This window comes from Bufo gargarizans, chromosome 8 (genome assembly GCF_014858855.1).
Source record: "Bufo gargarizans isolate SCDJY-AF-19 chromosome 8, ASM1485885v1, whole genome shotgun sequence".
Taxonomy (NCBI): domain Eukaryota; kingdom Metazoa; phylum Chordata; class Amphibia; order Anura; family Bufonidae; genus Bufo; species Bufo gargarizans.
In genome coordinates, this window is record NC_058087.1 from 157901461 (window position 1) to 157923105 (window position 21645).

Genomic DNA, 21645 nt, shown 5'->3' on the forward strand with positions numbered 1-21645 from the left:
CCTTTAGTTACGCCCCTGCCCCCCCCCCCAATACCCCCAAATACTATCCTGAGGAAACATTACTGCCCCCCATAGTAATAGTGCTCCTCATAGTCCCACCAATAGTAATTCCCTTCTAGAATGCCCTCATTAGTAATACTGCCCCAACCGTGATAATGCTCCTCAACAATGCCCCCATTATTAGAAGAGCCCTCCCATATTAATAATACCCTCACAGAGTCCCCAGTAGAAATAAGGCCCCCTATTGTTCCCCCAGTGGTAATAAAGCTCCCTACAGACCCCTCAGTAGTAATAAGGCCCCCATAGTGCGCTTAGTAGAAATAAGGCAGATCTACAAGACCCTCCTATAGAGCCCCCAGTAGTAATAAGACCGCCTATAATGTCCCACTGGATCTGCAGTGCCCCCTGCAGTTATACTCCACTCTTCACCATACAGTCGCAAGTAAATAACATCACCTCCTCCCCAGCCGCCTCCAACGCACAATCCCATGTAAACATCACCCCTTAAGGCTACTTTCACACTTGTACTGGTACAGGACAGATCCGCACCGATAATACAAGCACATACAGTCCCATGTAAATAACATCACTCCCTCCCCCAGCCACCTCAAGCACACAGTTCAATGTCAAAAACATCCCTCCCTTCAGCCCTAACATACATCCCAGTTAAATAACTACAACTCCCAGCATCTGCCTCTCCCTTAACTTACCTCTCCTCATGTACAGATATCACCATTAGGCTCCTTCTCCTCTTCATTCTGGTCCAATCCTGCACTGGTCACATGATGGTGACATCATCCAGGTCATCCTATCACAGCCTGTTTTGCTGATCACATGACCTGTGATGTCACCACAGGTCCTTCGCCTCTTCCCAGTGTAAGATTCAATTGTATTGCCGTTCTGTGTACGACAATACAGTTGTATCTAGCAGGCAGGCAGGACATTCGGGGCCTGGGACAAAACATCCGGGGCCCAGGCCCCGAATGTTTTAACCTAGCGACGCCCCTGGTTATCTCTATATTTACATACTAGCAGAAGGACCCAGCTTCGCATGGGTATATGTCATCTATTCCATTTAATGTTTTTGTATGTCATTAAAAGATATCGACAGTATACCCCTTAACAGTGACCTCTACAGCACCCCGCCCCTTAACACTGACTTCTATAGCAGACCGTCCCCTTAACTTTGACCTCCACAGTTCCCTGTCCCCTTAAAAGAGACCTCCACATTGCTCACCCCCTTATCAGTGACCTCCACAGCAGCCCGACCCTTTAACAGTGATCTCGACAGTAACCTGCCCCCTTAACAGTGACCTCCACAGCAGCCTGACCCTTTAACAGTGATTTCCACAGTGACCGCCCCTTCATTAGTGACCTCCACAGTACCCCATCTCCGTAACAGTAATTTCCAAAACACCCCGTCCCCTTAACAGTGGCCTCTACAGCACTCTGCCCCTTAACACTGACCTCCATAGTGGACCGTCCCCTTTAACTGTGACCTCCACACCAGCCTGCCCCTAGGGTGGCCAGAGGTCCGGTTTTAGGCCGGACAGTCCGGCTTTCATACTCCTGCCCACCGTCCAGTGCAGGGCCTGGATGGACACAGGGATGTTCTTTTGAACAGCTCACTCTCAGACAGCAGCACTGTGCTGTCTGAGCATGAGCTGCAGGGAGAAAGTCACCCTCCCTCCATCCCCTGCAGCTGACAGAAGTTGATTTTTACCTTCATTTTTTCAATCCCCGTCGGCTGTGGAGTGGGAGGGGGCATGGCCTAGTGGGACCTGGGGGTGGGGTTTTTAAGTCTGTCTTTTGAGGGTGGCCTGAATTGCCACCCTACTTGCCCTGAACTGTGACCTCCACAGCACTCCGCTCCCTTAACAGTGTCATTCACAGCGCCTTGCCCCTTTAAAGCTGACCTACAGCAGTGAAGAAAAATGGCTGGGTTGTTATGGAAACCTGGTGTAAAACTGTGTGTACGTGGAGACTAAGGGCCTGCAAGCTTCTATTAGCTGATAAGGGTCATGTGAACAGGCTTCTATTGGCTAATGCATTTTTTGGGAATATTTCACGCAGGGATGTGCTTTTGAACAGCTCACTCTCAGACAGCAGCACTGTGCTGTCTGAGTGTGAGCTGCAGGGAGAAAGTCACTGTCGCTCCCACCCCTGCCGCTGACAGAAGTTGATTTGTCCCTTCATTTTTTAAATTCCTGTCAGCTGCGGAGTGGAAGGGGGCATGCCCTAACCGGATTTGGGAATGGCTTAGCTGGACCTGGGGGTGGGGTTTTTAAGTCCGTCTTTTGAGGATGGCCTGAATGGCCACCCTACCTGCCCCCTGAACTGTCACCTCCAAAGCACTCCACTCCCGTAACAGTGTCATCCACAGCTCCCTGCCCCTTTATAGATGACCTGTAGCAGTTAAGAAAAACGGCTGGGTTGTTATGGAAACCTGGTGTAAAACTGTGTGTATGTGGAGATTAAGGAACTGCAAGCTTCTGATGGCTGATAAGGGACATGTGGCCGTGTGTATGGCAGTTGGGATATGAAGAGAAAGACCTGCAGAAAGACCTATTGGCTAATGTAGGTCATGTGATGTGCCATATTTGAATTTTTTGGGAATATCTCAGGAACGGTATGTGCTAGAGAGCTGTGACCCCCACAAGATTTCTTTCCAGGTAGCAAGGGATGTGTATACTAAGTTTTGTTGAAATCAATAGTTGCATTTTTGAGTGATCGCGGAACATACATTATACATACATATATACAGTACATACATCCTTCTTTATATATATATAGATAGAGATAATAATAACTTAGAGACAGACTCACTGCGCGATCTTATTTACAGTGCTCTTTGATCAGTGGAGGATGGTGCGGCAGGCAGATCTAAAACTTTTTCTATGGAACAGCTTCAGGGCTTCAGAGCATGCTCTGAAGCCTTCCATAGACATCTATGCAGCTGAGTAGAGGTGGCCGGGCAGAAAGCTCTGATGTGCGCGCTCCCAAAGTGCTGGCCATCCATGGAAAACAGCACAGCTATAAGAAACTGCGCAATCGCTGTGGTGGCCGTAACTATAGGCTACCAAGTGCGACGGGCGCCTCCCACTAGGGCCCTTAATAGATGTAATGACGCGTGTCCCAGGTATAGGAATGCCGAGTGGTATAGTGCAGCCTAAAATGTCCCTTTTTGTGTCATGGTGCTCCTATCTGGATGCGGCTGGACCCCAGGCCTTGTCTCCGAAGCAATAAATAGGAGGAATAATTGAGGGATTGAAAAAAGATTCAAGTCAAGACCTTATATAAAGTTGAATAGCAGCTTTACTTGAATAAATGTTCATCCAAGATAATAAGCTTTATCTTGGTCCCAGCAGGCTTTAGCATTAAAACTTGGCAGGCAAACGCATCTCGGCTACACTTGTTTCTCTCTGGCTCTGGCTGACTGTATGACTCAGAATCTTCTGTCTGCTGCACTTCTCTTTGTGTGGTCTGTCTGTAGATTAGGTCAGCAGAGCTTAGGGTGCTCTGGCTGGCTTGGGCACTTCCAACAGAGACATGCCCTGCACGCCTGTCCCCTAGCAGGGGGTAAGCTAGACTGACTGAAACTGGTCCCCACCCTTCCTGCAGAAAGTGGGACTCGCCCACTTATCCACAGAGGGGGGTTAGAATGTAATGAAAAGCTCCACTCTATGTAACTGTAGCTCTGCTGTGTTTGCTGCCACCTGCTGGTGAACCAGGCACATTACATGTGAACATAACAGTTGCATAACAAAATAGGAATGCACATAGTTGAGGACCTGGAATGAATATACAAGATGACATGAGGTTAGACCAATAAAGACAGTAGCAAGGTGTAGAAGTGGTAATACCACTCTGGGGTGTTACACAAGTGTAAACAAAACAAAGATCAAAGTCCAGATATCTAAAAAAACGATCGAAGACTGAAAATTGAATATATTTAGTAAGTTATCATTTATGCTATTTGGAATTTAAATACACCTGATTCCCAAGATGGGAATACCCCTTTAACACAGTCTGCTCTTGAAAAGTGAAAGCTGGGCTGTGATTGGTTGCTATGAAAGCTGTGCTGTGATTGGTTGCTATGGGCAAGTCAGTGTTCTTTTAGATAGCTTTCATGTATATGCCCCTTTATGTTCAAGTTTGTTTATAGCTGTGGACAAAGTGACAGGTTTAACCAGTTCCCGACCGCCCATAGACTGTAAACATCTGAGCGGTCAGGACTAGGGATGAGCGAACTCGAACTGTATAGTTCGGGTTCGTACCGAATTTTGGGGTGTCCGTGACACGGACCCGAACCCGGACATTTTCGTAAAAGTCCGGGTTCGGGTTCGGTGTTCGTCGCTTTCTTTGCGCTTTTGTGACGCTTTCTTGGCGCTTTTTGAAAGGCTGCAAAGCAGCCAATCAACAAGCGTCATACTACTTGCCCCAAGAGGCCATCACAGCCATGCCTACTATTGGCATGGCTGTGATTGGCCAGAGCACCATGTGACCCAGCCTCTATTTAAGCTGGAGTCACATAGCGCCGCCCGTCACTCTGCTCTGATTAGCGTAGGGAGAGGTTGCGGCTGCGACAGTAGGGCGAGATTAGGCAGATTAACTCCTCCAAAGGACTTGATTAACTGATCGATCTGCAGCTGTGGATCATTGAGCTGCTGATCCTCAATTGCTCACTGTTTTTAGGCTGCCCAGACCGTTTGTCAGTCACATTTTTCTGGGGTGATCGGCGGCCATTTTGTGTCTTGTGGTGCGCCAGCACAAGCTGCGACCAAGTGCATTTAACCCTCAATGGTGTGGTTGTTTTTTGGCTAAAGCCTACATCAGGGTGAAGCTGTCACACCAAGTGCATTTAACCAGCAATAGTCTGTTCATTTTTTGGCCATATACAAAATCAGGGGCAAGCTGCGCCTGTCACCAAGTGCATTTAACCCTCAATGGTGTGGTTGTTTTTTGGCTAAAGCCTACATCAGGGTGAAGCTGTCACACCAAGTGCATTTAACCAGCAATAGTCTGTTCATTTTTTGGCCATATACTAAATCAGGGGCAAGCTGCGCCTGTCACCAAGTGCATTTAACCCTCAATGGTGTGGTTGTTTTTTGGCTAAAGCCTACATCAGGGTGAAGCTGTTACACCAAGTGCATTTAACCAGCAATAGTCTGTTTATTTTTTGGCCATATCCCAGTCTAATTCTGTCACTAAATCCATACCGGTCACCCAGCGCCTAAATACTAGGCCTCAAATTTATATCCCGCTAAATCTGTCCTTAGTGCTGTAGCTGGGCGAGTTATTTAGTGTCTGTTCAAGCACATTTCTTGTTCTGGGTTGAAATACAATTCCCAATTTAGCAATTTCATAATTTAGTGGTTTCTGCTATATCAGAGCTATTTGAAATCTATCCCTAAAAGGGTATATAATATTCAAGGTGCACATTGGGTCATTCAGAATAACTTCACACACACCCGCTACTGTGTATTTCCAAGTCTAATTCTGGCACTAAACCCATACCTGTCACCCAGCGCCTAAATACTAGGCCTCAAATTTATATCCCGCTAAATCTGTCCTTAGTGCTGTAGCTGGGCGAGTTATTTAGTGTCCGTTCAAGCACATTTCTTGTTCTGGGTTGAAATACAATTCCCAATTTAGCAATTTCATAATTTAGTGGTTTCTGCTATATCAGAGCTATTTGAAATCTATCCCTAAAAGGGTATATAATATTCAAGGTGCACATTGGGTCATTCAGAATAACTTCACACACACCCGCTACTGTGTATTTCCAAGTCTAATTCTGGCACTAAACCCATACCTGTCACCCAGCGCCTAAATACTAGGCCTCAAATTTATATCCCGCTAAATCTGTCCTTAGTGCTGTAGCTGGGCGAGTTATTTAGTGTCCGTTCAAGCACATTTCTTGTTCTGGGTTGAAATACAATTCCCAATTTAGCAATTTCATAATTTAGTGGTTTCTGCTATATCAGAGCTATTTGAAATCTATCCCTAAAAGGGTATATAATATTCAAGGTGCACATTGGGTCATTCAGAATAACTTCACACACACCCGCTACTGTGTATTTCCAAGTCTAATTCTGGCACTAAACCCATACCTGTCACCCAGCGCCTAAATACTAGGCCTCAAATTTATATCCTGCTAAATCTCTCGTTACCGCTGTCCTGTTGTGGCTGGGAAAGTTATTTAGTGTCCGTCAAAGCACATTTTTTGTTCTGGGTTGAAATACAATTCCCAATTTAGCAATTTCATAATTTAGTGGTTTCTGCTATATCAGAGCTATTTGAAATCTATCCCTAAAAGGGTATATAATATTCAAGGTGCACATTGGGTCATTCAGAATAACTTCACACACACACGCTTCTGTGCATTTCCAAGTCTAATTCTGTCACTAAATCCATACCGGTCACCCAGCGCCTAAATACTAGGCCTCAAATTTATATCCCGCTGAATTTGAATACAATACATTGGGCCAAATAATATATTTGTTGTTGTGGTGAACCATAACAATGAGAAAAACATCTAGTAAGGGACGCGGACGTGGACATGATCGTGGACATGGTCGGACATGGTGGGTGACGTGAAGCCTCATTCTCTGCTATGACATGCAGACTGATTCTCTGCTGTCATGAAGCCAGATTGTCTGTTACGGGACCTCTCTGCTCTGCCTGTGTGCTAGGCCTAAATATATGCCAATGGACTGTTGCAGTGGTGGGTGACGTGAAGCCTCATTCTCTGCTATGACATGCAGACTGATTCTCTGCTGACATGAAGCCAGATCGTCTGTTACGGGACCTCTCTGCTCTGCCTGTGTGCTAGGCCTAAATATATGCCAATGGACTGTTGCAGTGGTGGGTGACGTGAAGCCTCATTCTCTGCTATGACATGCAGACTGATTCTCTGCTGACATGAAGCCAGATTGTCTGTTACGGGACCTCTCTGCTCTGCCTGTGTGCTAGGCCTAAATATATGCCAATGGACTGTTGCAGTGGTGGGTGACGTGAAGCCTCATTCTCTGCTATGACATGCAGACTGATTCTCTGCTGACATGAAGCCAGATCGTCTGTTACGGGACCTCTCTGCTCTGCCTGTGTGCTAGGCCTAAATATATGCCAATGGACTGTTGCAGTGGTGGGTGACGTGAAGCCTCATTCTCTGCTATGACATGCAGACTGATTCTCTGCTGACATGAAGCCAGATTGTCTGTTACGGGACCTCTCTGCTCTGCCTGTGTGCTAGGCCTAAATATATGCCAATGGACTGTTGCAGTGGTGGGTGACGTGAAGCCTCATTCTCTGCTATGACATGCAGACTGATTCTCTGCTGACATGAAGCCAGATTGTCTGTTACGGGACCTCTCTCCTCTGCCTGTGTGCTAGGCCTAAATATATGCCAATGGACTGTTGCAGTGGTGGCTGACGTGAAGCCTCATTCTCTGCTATGACATGCAGACTAATTCTCTGCTGACATGAAGCCAGATTGTCTGTTACGGGACCTCTCTCCTCTGCCTGGGTGCTGGGCCTAAATTTATGACAATGGACTGTTGCAGTGGTGGCTGACGTGAAGCCTGATTCTCTGCTATGACATGCAGACTGATTCTCTGCTGACATGAAGCCAGATCCTCTGTTACGGGACCTCTCTCCTCTGCCTGGGTGCTGGGCCTAAATTTATGACAATGGACTGTTGCAGTGGTGGCTGACGTGAAGCCTGATTCTCTGCTATGACATGCAGACTGATTCTCTGCTGACATGAAGCCAGATCCTCTGTTACGGGACCTCTCTCCTCTGCCTGGGTGCTGGGCCTAAATTTATGACAATGGACTGTTGCAGTGGTGGCTGACGTGAAGCCTGATTCTCTGCTATGACATGCAGACTGATTCTCTGCTGACATGAAGCCAGATCCTCTGTTACGGGACCTCTCTCCTCTGCCTGGGTGCTGGGCCTAAATTTATGAAAATGGACTCTTACAGTGGTGGGTGACGTGAAGCCTGATTCTCTGCTATGACATGAAGACTGATTCTCTGCTGACATGAAGCCAGATTGTCTGTTACGGGACCTCTCTCCTCTGCCTGGGTGCCGGGGCCTAAATATCTGAGAATGGACTGTTCCAGTGGTGGGTGACGGGAAGCCAGATTCTCTGCTATGGAACCTCTCTCCAATTGATTTTGGTTAATTTTTATTTATTTAATTTTTATTTTAATTAATTTCCCTATCCACATTTGTTTGCAGGGGATTTACCTACATGTTGCTGCCTTTTGCAGCCCTCTAGCCCTTTCCTGGGCTGTTTTACAGCCGTTTTAGTGCCGAAAAGTTCGGGTCCCCATTGACTTCAATGGGGTTCGGGTTCGGGACGAAGTTCGCTCAACTCTAGTCAGGACTTATCTCTGAACGGACGTTCTGGAACATCTATTCATCTCCAACAGTCCCATAGCATTGACTGGAGTGGAAGTGGACATAATCCACCGCTGCTCCACTCCAATGGAGAACAGCGGAGCCCTTAGTGGTCCTCTATTCTGTGTTTAAGTGTCTTTGGTGGGTAAACCCCTTCAAAGCCTACCTCAAATCAAAGACTGAAAATGTAGGCATGGCCAGTTAACTCCAATATTATACTCTTATCCATGAGTTCTTAAAAGGCATGGTAATGTGGACAGAACGTCACACATATCTGTAAAAAGAGCTGAATCAAGAGCATAGTGCAGCCAAAAAATACGCTCTCAATCCCACAAATCTGCTATTTTAGACTCCCCCCTCCCCAGCAACTTTTTCGCAACCCCCTTTACTCGTGCAACCCTCACTTCTGTGGCTGGTCAAGATCCCTCTCTTAGGCCAGGCCCGGCAACCGCTCGTTCTGTTTCCTACACGTACCGTATATACTGTATATACTGTCACTGTACATAATGTCATTGTATAACATTGTTGAGGGGGCCCTGACAACAAAATCTTTCAGTCCTCCTCCTGGGTGGGCCCCTTCTGAGTTATGTCCCCACAGCAGCCACGTCCCCTGCTTCTATAGCTACGATCATGTTTGCCTTCTAGTCTAGCATTCGTATAGCTTTCATATTTGTTTTTTTAGGTGCTGAAGGAGTTTATCCGACCCCACCACCATATGCATTTGGAGGACCACAGCCCCCAGGTACAGTGCAATAATTACATGTACATAAATGAATTTTTGGTGAGTTGTAGGAGGTTTAAATCAATTTTTATTGAAGAGGTTGTCTTGGTTCGAGATATTGATGAATCACAGCACATTATTTTCACATTCTGACAGAAAGTGCTACTTTCTATTAGGATGGAAATAGGTATCTTTTTGTTCCTCCATCTACAGGACCCTTTGGTTTAGTCAACACCTTATATGTCGTGGTTAGGACCTCCCTCTGTCTTCTCATCAGCACCAAGACATGACTGTGGGATGCTGGTGGGTTTTCATGGCCTGACAAAAGTCCCTAGGTCTTCCAGTGGCATTTATATGATTCAGCCACATGTGATGTATGCACATGTATATGTCCATATTATACACATACATAACTAGTATGTATACTGTTTATATATAAATTATTTTATATTTATATATATATATATTATATTTATAGAGGTATATAGGACTATAATCAGGACGGGTACTATAGTGGCATATTGATGACTAGATGTAGTTTATACAGTAAAAGCATAGTAAACAAGGTATAGCATAAAAATATACAATAAAATAGGATATAAGTATGAAAATGAATTAAAAAAATAATACTCACTACTCACAATTCTCCAAATCCTGCAATTTGTCATCGGGTGGTGAAGTGGTGCATCAGTGAGTTGATTAATTAAAGTAACTGTGATAATGTTAAGAAGATGACCAATTAGGCCTCATTCACATGTCATTGAATCATGGATCTGTGCTGTCTGTCTTCTCCACGGATAGCACTTGTATGCATTGATCTTAATGTGTTTTTATCCACACATTCTTGTTTCTCCATGGGACAGTGGAAATATAATGGAGACATGCACTACTTTGGTCCATGATGCTAAACAAACTCACGCCCATTGTAGTCTATGGATCCATGAAAACCACTGACACAATGAAGATGGCATTTGTGTTCACTGACCATTGCTGGGAGATGCTGTGGGAAATGGATGATGTCTTCTAGTGCAGTTACTGTGGATGTTACTTGAACAAATAGCTTTAGTAGTATCGGTTTGCAGCTGTCTATCTAAAGTCATTTTTAAGTTTTACTCCATTCTTTCTTCAATTGTGTTTATTTAAAACATTTTAGGAAAGTGAGATATTTTTTCAGAACTTGTGGAATTTCTTGTGGATCCTCACGTAATTTTGATCAAAATCCTCCACCACCTAAGTCAAAATCTGCAACAAGTCCATGACCAGTCCACAACAAAAACTGACATGGTGTGGACTGAAAAATCTACACTGCAGATCAGTTTCTGCATAGAAAATTTTTACAGCGTGTGGATGAGATTTGGTAAATGTCGGAATACTCACAGCAAGTCTGTCATGTGTGAACAAGTACTTTGAAATGCTGCAGAATGACCGAGAAGAAATAGTTTAAAGTGAGCCAGGAATAGGGAGAAGAGTAATGCCTCATTCACAGACTGCGCCGTGTGCGTCTGTATATGGCGCAGGCGCACTGACTGTCAGACCGCTCACTGCGTCTGCGCATCTCCACTGCGCCTGCGCATCTCCACTGCTTGAGGCCGGGCGTCGTCTGTTCCTGGAAGCACTCTGAAGTCATCGGCGCAGGCGTGAGAATTCGGCCACGATGAAGGCTGTCAATCTAGAGATGGGCGGGCTGGAGGGACGAGCTGGGCGGCAGACATGGTGAGTAGACAGAGCCTCTAGGTGCTGAAAAGATGCCCCCATAGCACCTAGAGGCTCATTTGCAGGGTAACCGCTGCAGAGAAAGGGATTACAATAGCATGGTTAGGTACAGCAGACACTAGCAGATCGCTAGTGTCTGACAGCTAATTGGGTCAAAATGTGGTGGTAGAAACCCTTTAACTCCCAATAAGGCCTCTTTCACACGGGCGCGATTTCCACGCGGGTGCAATGCATGAGGTGAACGCATTGCACCCGCACTGAATCCGGACCCATTCATTTCTTTGGGGCTGTGCACATGAGCGGTGATATTCACGCATCACTTTTGCATTACGTGAAAATCACAGCATGTACTATATTGTGCGTTTTTCACGCAACGCAGGCCCCATCGAAGTGAATGGGGCTGCGTGAAAATCGCAAGCATCCGCAAGCAAGGTTGCTAGGAGACGATCTGAATGGGGACCCGATCTTTATTATTTTCCCTTATAACATGGTTATAAGGGAGAAAAATAGCATTCTGAATACAGAAAGCATAGTACAATAGGGCTGGAGGGGTTAAAAAAAATGTAACATTTTTTTACTCACCTTAATACACTTGTTTGCACCGCCGGCATCTCTTCTGTCTTCTTCTTTGAGGAATAGGACCTTTGATGACGTCACTACGCTCATCACATGGTCCGTCACATGATCCATCACCATGGTAAAAGATCATGTGATGGACCATGTGATGAGCGCAGTGACGTTATCAAAGGTCCTATTCCTCAAAGAAGAAGACAGAAGAGATGCCGGCTGCACGAACAAGTGGATTAAGGTGAGTTAAAATTTTATTTTTTATTTTTTAACCCCTCCAGCCCTATTGTACTATGCATTCTGTATTCAGAATGCTATTATTTTACCTTATAACCATGTTATAAGGGAAAAAAATACAATATACACAACCTTGAACCCAAACCTGAACTTCTGTGAAAAAGTTCGAGTCTGGTTACCACATTCAATTTTTTATCACGCGAGTGCAAAACACATTGCACCCATGCGATAAAAACTGAACAACGGAACGCAATCGCAGTCAAAACTGACTGCAATTGGGTACCTACTCGTGCGGGTTTGGCGTAACGCATCCGGACCTTATCCGGACTCGCTCATGTGAAAGAGGCCTAACAAAAACATAGACAACCGTTTAACTTTTTATTGCTGGGTGGTGATCGGCCACAGCTTCTTTTTTAAAGCGGCAAATCAACGAAGCGGTATGCCGACTGCTGGACTCCCAGCGGGCAAGTGCGCTATTTGCTTCCATCACCTCTCCGCTGTATTGAAATGCCGCTCGCTGTGACTTCTTGAATTCAACCAGGGCATGCAACCCTAAAACATAGAGAATAGCACAACCAACTCCAGATCAAATAAACATATCAGACTGAACCACTCCGTCCAGAGTTGAACCCATAAGGGCGGGAGGGTGGGCCACGACGCTTCCACTGAAAGAGGAAGTGAAAGAGGCAGGGCAGGGATATATATGCCCTGCCAAGGTTCCTGAACCACCCCCAGCTAAAAAACAGGACCAGGACAAAAAACTTTCAGACAGAAGAGAGGGGAAAGGGGACCACCAATGGTGTGAATAATTTTACTGTCTGCAGGGGAAACAGTCTACGGAAAAAAGTGTACTGGATGTCACTGATATTTTAGGGATGCGCACACTTTAAACAGGAGATGTGGCATGGACAATTTAACAGTTTGCAGAGGACACCGTCTACGGAAAAACTGTACTGGATGTCACTGATATTTTAGGGATGCGCACACTTTAAACAGGAGATGTGGCGCAGATAATTCAACTGTCCACAGGGGACACCATCTACAGAAAAAGTGCACTGGATGTCACTGATATTTTAGGGATGCACACACTTTGAATAGAAGATATGGCGCAGATAATTTAACTGTCCGCAGGGGACATCGTCTACGGAAAAACTGCACTGGATGTCACTGATATTTTAGGGATGCGCACACTTTAAACAGGAGATGTGGCGCAGATAATAACTGTCCGCAGCAGAGACCGTCTACGGAAAAAGTGCACTGGTTGTCGCTGATATTTTAGGGATGCTCAAAATTTACACAGGAGATATGGCGCGGATAATAACTGTACGCGGCAGACACCGTCTACGGAAAAAGTTTACTGGATGTCACTGATATTTTAGGGATGCGCACACTTTACACAGGAGGTGTGGCGTGAATAATTTAACTGTCCGCAGTGGCCTATTACACGGTACTTAGCACAGGATGCGCTAAAAATATATATTGCTGCTGTCACACACAATAGTTTTTAAAAAGACTTTTGGGTGTCTGAAAAGTTTTTTGTGTAAAAATCTTCCTATTACACTCCCTACACTGTCTGTCCCTTCCTATGCACAGCTCTCCCTAACACTGAGCAATTTAGTGCAGGTTGCGCTACAAACATATATTGCTGCTGTCACACACAATAGTCCTTACAAGGACTTTTGGGTCTATGAAACATTTTTGTAGAAAAAATCTATTCAATTACACTCCCTACACTCTCTGTCCCTTCCTATGCTTAGCTCTCCCTGACTTAGAATGAGCTGTACACGCTGTGCTATATAGCACCCGATGACGCGTTTCGGCAAGCCAATCGCTGAAATGCCAGTAGCCAACTGGCATTACTGGCATTACAGTGAGGGCAGTATTTACCTGCACGTTTATTCGCTGCTTAGCAGCTGCGAAACATGCGGGGAGGAGACTCGAGCATTGCGCTCGAGCACATGCGGTACTCGGCTGAGTACCGCCATGTGCCGAGCATAGCAATGCTCAAGCTGAACTGGTATTCGGCCGAGCATGCTCGCTCAATCACACTGTTACTCCCGTCTTGGTAGGAGTGGGCAGGTCCTGCATCCTGACAGGAGGTGGCGTTTCAGAGAGACAGGGACTAGAAAGGAAGCTAATACCAGAGCTTCTTCAAGGAACTTTTTATTTTAGTATAATAAAGGATTACAACATAAATACATTGTAATACAGTAATAACATTTGTAGAGACGTAGTGAAAGAACAAAATAAATCCCCTTCCCCCTATCCCTTAACTCCTGTTTCCCAGATTTAAATCTCCTTCATGGTAAAGGCACTCTTTTAGGCATGCTGGCTATCTACCCTTTCGTCTGGGTCTAATCTCTCCAGGGATCCTTTCACACATTCCCATAGGAACCATTCTGTCGAGCTAAATGGTCCGACTACTGCCCTCATATCTTTATTATCTAGCACCGTGCTACTAAATTACATTCATTTTTGCATAAGTACTTTCACCAAGGACTACTTAATCCAAGAATGAAATTTTCATGCACCGTTTAATCTGCTGCAATATCTCCAGTGCAGGGGCGTAGCTTTTTTATGGCCCCAGCCCAAACACATATCTATCAGGCCTCCCACCACCCCTTCCAAAGCTCCCACCCAAACACCCATCCTAGTTCTCCCACCACTCAATGGGGACGGAGCAGTGGTCCAGCGAAAAAGCGGCAGGATGGACCCGACAGGCTGAACAGCCTGCCGGATCCGTCCTGCCACAAGTGTAAAAGTACCCTTAGTCTGTCATATAAGGGGGGGGGGGTAGAAACCCCAGAACTAGAGTGTGCCCCCCCAAAAGAAGGAAGGGGTGCCCTCCTTATCACTGCTGGCATCTCTTTTTAACTTCAGATCATCAGACTCTCACTTACTAATTACAGCACACACCCCTGTAGTGTCCACCATCAGACAGGGGAGGGAAGAAAAGAAACCCCAGAACTAGAGTGTCAGTGTGCGCCCCAAGTTGGGGGGCACACTCTAGTTCTGGGGTTTCTTCCCTCCCCTGTCTGATGATGGACACTACAGGCCAGGGTGTGTGTGCTGTAAATTTGTAATTAGTGAGAGTCTGATGATCTGAATTCTGAAGTTAAAAAGAGCTGCCATGAGACCTGCAATGATAAGGAGGGTGCCCCTTGCTTCTCTTGGGGGCCCCACTCTGCAGGCAGCTCTTTTTAACTTCATAATTCAGATCAAGTATCTCATAAATCATAGGTTCTCACTTTCTTTCACTTACTTTTATTTAGAGCACACTAGTCACAGCAGGCAGCAGGCACAGACTGGCAGGACTGGAGAATGGAGTGGAGACCAGTTGAGGAGGAGGCAGGAGCACTGAGCAGAGAGAAGAGGACCGCCCCCCTCCACCGCCTGAGTCCGCCTCCCTCTGCAGCTTCTCCAACCTGGTGGCTGGCTGGCTCTAGTCCCTCCTCCCTCCACTCAGGTACGCCCCCGGTCTGTCCCCCTCCACCGCCTACCACTATCTGTGCTACTCTGACTGCTCCTGACTCCTCCCCAGCCAGGCCCGAGCTGGCCTGGGCCACGGACGGACCGCCCACTAATTGTGCCCGCCCTCCCCTAGCCTGCCCTGCAGCTCACAATGGTGCCACAAGTCGCCGGCAGCAGGCCCCATCCCCCCACACACGCCTGCCGCGGCTTCAACTGAAGATCCGGAACTTAGGATTCCTGCGCTGCGGGCCTGCGGCGCTGGTGGCTGGCTCTGTCCCTCAGGTACGCCCCTGTCCCGGCCCCCTCCACCGCCTACCTCATCTGCTGCGCGTGCGCCCTGCTCCAGTCCTGACTCCTTCTCCCCAGCCAGGCCCGATGTAGTGGGCGGGCGGTCCGCGACTCGGGCCTGGCTGCCTGTGTGTAAATAAAAAAAATTAAAAAATCAACAGAAGGCAGCCTGGATGGGCCCCCAGTAGCGTAGGGCCCCATAGCCACTTCTATGGTTGCTATGGCGATCCCTACGCCACTGCTCCAGTGGGAGAGTTGTATAGGGTCTCAACCAATGTTACAGAAGACACCTAATAAGCTTACGTGCACTACAGTATCTGGGGAATAGGTTTGTCTTCTGGATGATGGTGGAAGAGAACAAACTTGGGAGAACGCGGTATATTGACCTTCATCAAGGATCTGGCACAGGTCTTCACCATTTGCCAATATCTAATAATCTGCGGGCATGTTCAAATACCATGGCATAGGTTGGTGTTTTGCGTATTGCATTTTGGACAACTGTTTATTCTACCTGCACATTCTGGCAAGTGGGTGCTATGAAAGCCATATTTTGGTGTATGCATGATTCTGAAGTGGGTCTCCTTCGAAATGTCATTTGGAATTGACTTCCTTACTGCCACCCATCCCCGGAGTATCTTGTCCTGCAAATCTGTTATTTTTAATTCCTTCTCCCAGGACTTCAACAGTCTGCTTGGAGAATACTCTGAGTAAGCTCATCAGAAATGTGTTGCACACTTCTTGAAAAGAGAGATACCTCCCCTCTGTCCCATGCCACAGGTCCTGTACTTTCATAATTCCCCTACTACACCATATCTCAAATTGTTTATTATGTGATCCTTCTCTAAACTCAGGGTGACCCCAGAGAGGCAAGTGTTTGGACACTGGGAACGAAAGCCCATACTTCTGCCGTACCGCCTTCCAAGTCACTACTGTGTCTTTAATTAGCAGGCTTTTTTTAAGCAGAGGCAGTAGATTTTCATATTTAGTATGTAATAGGGAGGCCAAAGTCCACAGTTGTACCAGATGGGACTCAATCTTGTAGTTAGATTACTCTCCAAATTATATCTACAAATGTCTGGGACATTAGGTCCCCCTTCCTCCCGTGCAAGCTGCAATTTCTGTACTAATATTTTGAGCGATGACCTCTCCATATAAAGGACCTAAATGTTGTTTCTGGGGTAGAAACATCAGAATATTTAAGTAGCAACGGAATAAGTCTGCATGGGGTATAACAGTCTGGTGAAGCTGACCATCTTAACAACATGGCAACATCCCAGGAAGGAGAGATGATGACACATCCAACTCTCTATCTCTTGGAGTATCTTCTGAATCAGTGGTGGGTAATTCAGATTATAGATGGATTTAGGGTTCCTTCTTACATAGATGCCCAAGTAACATATGTGAGATTTGACTACTTTCACTTGTGAGCAAAACATTGTTAGATCTTTAGAGGACCCTCTGTGAGACAGAAACATCAGTTCACTTTTAGTTCAATTTATCTTAAATCCTGACGCTTGCCCGTATATTTGCAAATGGCATAAGTTGAGTAAAGTCTCTGTGTGTTTTTTTTTTTAAATATTAAAAAGTCAGCTGCAAAGAGTGCATGTTTTATTTCCCCTGACCACACTTTGATCCCCTCAATGTCTGATGTCTTAGAAAAAACACGGGTGGACAGCACTCCTAAGAAAAAATGTTGCGGGTGCTCGTCTCCAAGGGAGGTGGTAAAAGGCCCCCCAATATTAACAACTTGTAGATGTCCAAAAAATAAAAAAATGGAGACAGCACGTCCAAAAAGGTGAGTTTTAATTCCAGATGCATCTGGAATTAAAACTCACCTTTTTGGACGTGCTGTCTCCATTTTTCTATTTTTTATTTTTTGGACATCTACAAGTTGTCAGATGTCTTATGGAGAATTCTTCAATGAAGTTTAATGAGTTCTCCTGTGAGACCTTCACGGCAGGAAAAACCCCATTAAAACCCCATTAAAAAACATCACCCCTTTAAAGGGATTCTGTCATCTGGATTTTGCCTATAGAGCTGCAGACATGCGATGCTAGATCACCGCTAGCATGGCCACAATACACATTCCCCATAGCCCTCAGTGCTTTTATTGTGTAAAAAAAACTATTTTATATATATGCAAATGAGGCAAGTAAGGTGCCCAAGGGGCTGTTACTAACATTTCTGGTGCCCAGCCACGCCCACTGTGAAGGAGCCCAGCACCGCCCGCATCCTCCGAATCTCCTCCTTGCTCCCCGACGTCACAAAGTTAGAGCGCTGTAATCTCGCAGATAGGGCATGCACAGTTCGTTCCTTGAGGCTGTTGCCAGCACAAGGAAGGAATACTATGCCGGCACTGACATGCGGCATACTCGCGCATATGCGAGATTACAACGCTGTAACTTTGTGACGTCGGAGAGCAAGGAGGAGATTCGGAGGATGCGGGCGGTCCTGGCCTCCTTCACAGTGGGCGTGGCTGGGCACCAGAAACGTTAGTAACAGCCCCTTGGGCACCTTACTTGCCTCATTTACATATATATAAAATTGTTTTTTTGACACAATAAAAGCACTAAGAGCTATGGGGAATGTATATTGCGGACATTCTAGCGGCGATCTCACAGCGCAAGTTCGCAGCTCTATAGGCAAAATCAAGGTGACATGATCCCTTTCAAAACTTCAATATTATACTCAACCCTTTAAAGCCCTCTCACTGACTTCTTAAAAAGGCATGGTAGTGTAGAAAGAATGTCGCTGAATGTCTGTTCTTTTATGCTAATGGACTCTTCATGTTTGACGGCTACAGTATGAGGTGCCAGGACCGTTGTGCAAGGTGCACTATTACTTGGTGGGTGGCACTAAAGGGACATATTAACTGTATTTGAGCTATTTATGGGCACTGTTCCTATCTGGGGACTCTATTACAGTTTGAAGGGCACTAAGGAGCAATTATACTTGGTAAGTGGCACTAAGTGAGCATTTTTAGACTTTTAGACACTGGAACTATTGCTGATCAAGTTTATTGAAGTAGAACACTTTCTCAGTCAAGGAACAGAAGGAACATAAAATATTTTTTATAGTAATATAGTTTTATTTGCTAATAATGCCTAGATTATTTAACTTTGTTAAATGTATTTAATATTATTAATAATATATATTATATATAAATATATATTAAATATATCTCTATATATATATATATATATATATACATACATATATATATATATATATATATATATACACAAACCGGATTCCAAAAAAGTTGGGACACTAAACAAATTGTGAATAAAAACTGAATGCAATGATGTGGAGATGGCAAATGTCAATATTTTATTTGTAATAGAACGTAGATGACAGATCAAACGTTTAATCCGAGTAAATGTATAATTTTAAAGGAAAAATACGTTGATTCAAATTTTCACGGTGTCAACAAATCCCAAAAAAGTTGGGACAAGTAGCAATAAGAGGCTGGAAAAAGTAAATTTGAGCATAACGAAGAGCTGGAAGACCAATTAACACTAATTAGGTCAATTGGCAACATGATTGGGTATAAAAAGAGCTTCTCAGAGTGGCAGTGTCTCTCAGAAGCCAAGATGGGTAGAGGATCACCAATTCCCACAATGTTGCGCAGAAAGATAGTGGAGCAATATCAGAAAGGTGTTACCCAGCGAAAAATTGCAAAAAATTGCAAAGACTTTGCATCTATCATCATCAACTGTGCATAACATCATCCAAAGATTCAGAGAATCTGGAACAATCTCTGTGCGTAAGGGTCAAGGCCGTAAAACCATACTGGATGCCCGTGATCTCCGGGCCCTTAAACGACACTGAACCACAAACAGGAATGCTACTGTAAAGGAAATCACAGAATGGGCTCAGGAATACTTCCAGAAACCATTGTCAGTGAACACAATCCACCGTGCCATCCGCCGTTGCCAGCTGAAACTCTACAGTGCAAAGAAGAAGCCATTTCTAAGCAAGATCCACAAGCTCAGGCGTTTTCACTGGGCCAGGGATAATTTAAAATGGAGTGTGGCAAAATGGAAGACTGTTCTGTGGTCAGACGAGTCACGATTCAAAGTTATTTTTGGAAATCTGGGAGGCCATGTCATCCGGACCAAAGAGGACAAGGACAACCCAAGTTGTTATCAACGCTCAGTTCAGAAGCCTGCATCTCTGATGGTATGGGGTTGCATGAGTGCGTGTGGCATGGGCAGCTTGCATGTCTGGAAAGGCACCATCAATGCAGAAAAATATATTCAGGTTCTAGAACAACATATGCTCCCATCCAGACGTCATCTCTTTCAGGGAAGACCCTGCATTTTTCAACAAGATAATGCCAGACCACATTCTGCATCAATCACAACATCATGGCTGCGTAGGAGAAGGATCCGGGTACTGAAATGGCCAGTCTGCAGTCCAGATCTTTCACCTATAGAGAACATTTGACGCATCATAAAGAGGAAGGTGCAACAAAGAAGGCCCAAGACGATTAAACAGTTAGAGGCCTGTATTAGACAAGAATGGGAGAGCATTCCTATTTCTAAACTTGAGAAACTGGTCTCCTCGGTCCCCAGACGTCTGTTGAGTCTTGTAAGAAGAAGGGGAGATGCCACACAGTGGTGAAAATGGCCTTGTCCCAACTTTTTTGGGATTTGTTGACACCATGAAATTCTGATTCAACATATTTTTCCCTTAAAATGGTACATTTTCTCAGTTTAAACTTTTGTTCCGGGATTTGTGTTCTATTCTGAATAAAATATTAGAAGTTGGCACCTCCACATCATTGCATTCAGTTTTTATTCACGATTTGTATAGTGTCCCAACTTTTTGGGAATCCGGTTTGTAGATATATATATATATATATATATATATATATATATTATATAATAATATATTAATAAAATATTTAACAGTGTAACTTTGGCTTCTAGTCTTGCTTTTGTAAAGGCTTCATGTTTGTATTTTTAGGTGCTGAAAGAGCACATCCAGTCCCACCACCATATGGATTTGGAGGACCACAGACCCCAGGTATAGTGCAATAATTACATGTACATAAATTATTTTTTGGTGGGCTTTGGGAGTTTTAAATACATTTTTATTAAAGGGATTGCCTGGGTTCTAGATATTGATACCTGGCAACACCTGGCATCCCCTCCAATCAGCTGTTCACAATGAACAGAGGCAGAAGTGTAAAACTCTGTCCACTATTTAGGGGCTGTGCCAGGTTCCTATAGTTCAGAAAGTTATTATCAGGTATTATCCAAGAATAGATGATCTTGAAGAATGAAAGGTGTGTCCACATGTACAGATTATTATGATCCAAAACAATTTAAATGGATTGTAAAAATAATTATAAAATTGGAAAATATTGTTTATTATTTGTGAAAATGTATAGTTAAGATATTATAATGCTGATGGTTTTTAAGATTGTCTGTATAGTATTGTATTCGTCACCTGATCAAAAATACATATAAAATTATACCATGTGCATGTCATAATTGTCTTCGTAAAAAATTATTTTGTCAAAAATTATTACAGACATGTACTTTAAACTGTGGTTTTCTGGAAGGAAATAGCTCTCTACAGATATAAAAAAAGAACTATAATCAGAATATTATCTTTTTCCAATTAGAGCACTTCATTTTCACATTCTGACAAGAAGTACCACTTTCTATTAGGATGCAAATAGGGATTTCCTTGTTTCCCCAGGAAGAGACGTGGCACTCATTGGGTAAATAAGTACAGATGTATGCCTCAGAAGGGTATGTTAGGCACGCTCATCTATTTGTGTTGTGCAAGATGGACTCCAATATGTTGGCGGAACCATCCAAAGCCTCCAAGAAAGAATGCACATGCACCAGTGGAACATAGTGCGTGACTTCACTAAACATGTTTCATCACACTTTCTATCAACTCATGAATAGAACCCTACCGATCTCTCTATAACACCAATTGAGAAAATTTCTGAAAATTGCCCTGACTGCTTCTAATCCCTTAAAAAAGGGAGATGTTCTGGATTTTTAATTACAATGTTTAGAACCATATGGAAAGTCTTGAAATGCAATTATTTTTAAACACATTCCTGGAATATTTATATTTTTACATTCATTCATTAATTTTATTACTATCATCATCATTATAAATATTATCGTCCTTTCTTCATGCATAAGAACATTGTACATTTTCATACACCCTTTTGGTGCCATCCAACCACCAATCCTACACCCCCCCCCCTTTCC

General features: G+C 44.5%; 1 protein-coding gene across 1 annotated transcript in view; it reads left to right on the forward strand.

The window, feature by feature from the left end:
- LOC122945459 (lipopolysaccharide-induced tumor necrosis factor-alpha factor homolog) overlaps positions 1-21645 on the forward strand; it is a 66961-nt gene that overhangs the window by 13245 nt on the left and 32071 nt on the right. Inside the window, exons 2-3 of the mRNA XM_044304526.1 lie at positions 9089-9148; positions 20375-20434. Of these exons, the coding sequence (XP_044160461.1) occupies positions 9089-9148; positions 20375-20434 (120 nt within the window). The remainder of the gene's footprint in view (positions 1-9088; positions 9149-20374; positions 20435-21645) is intronic.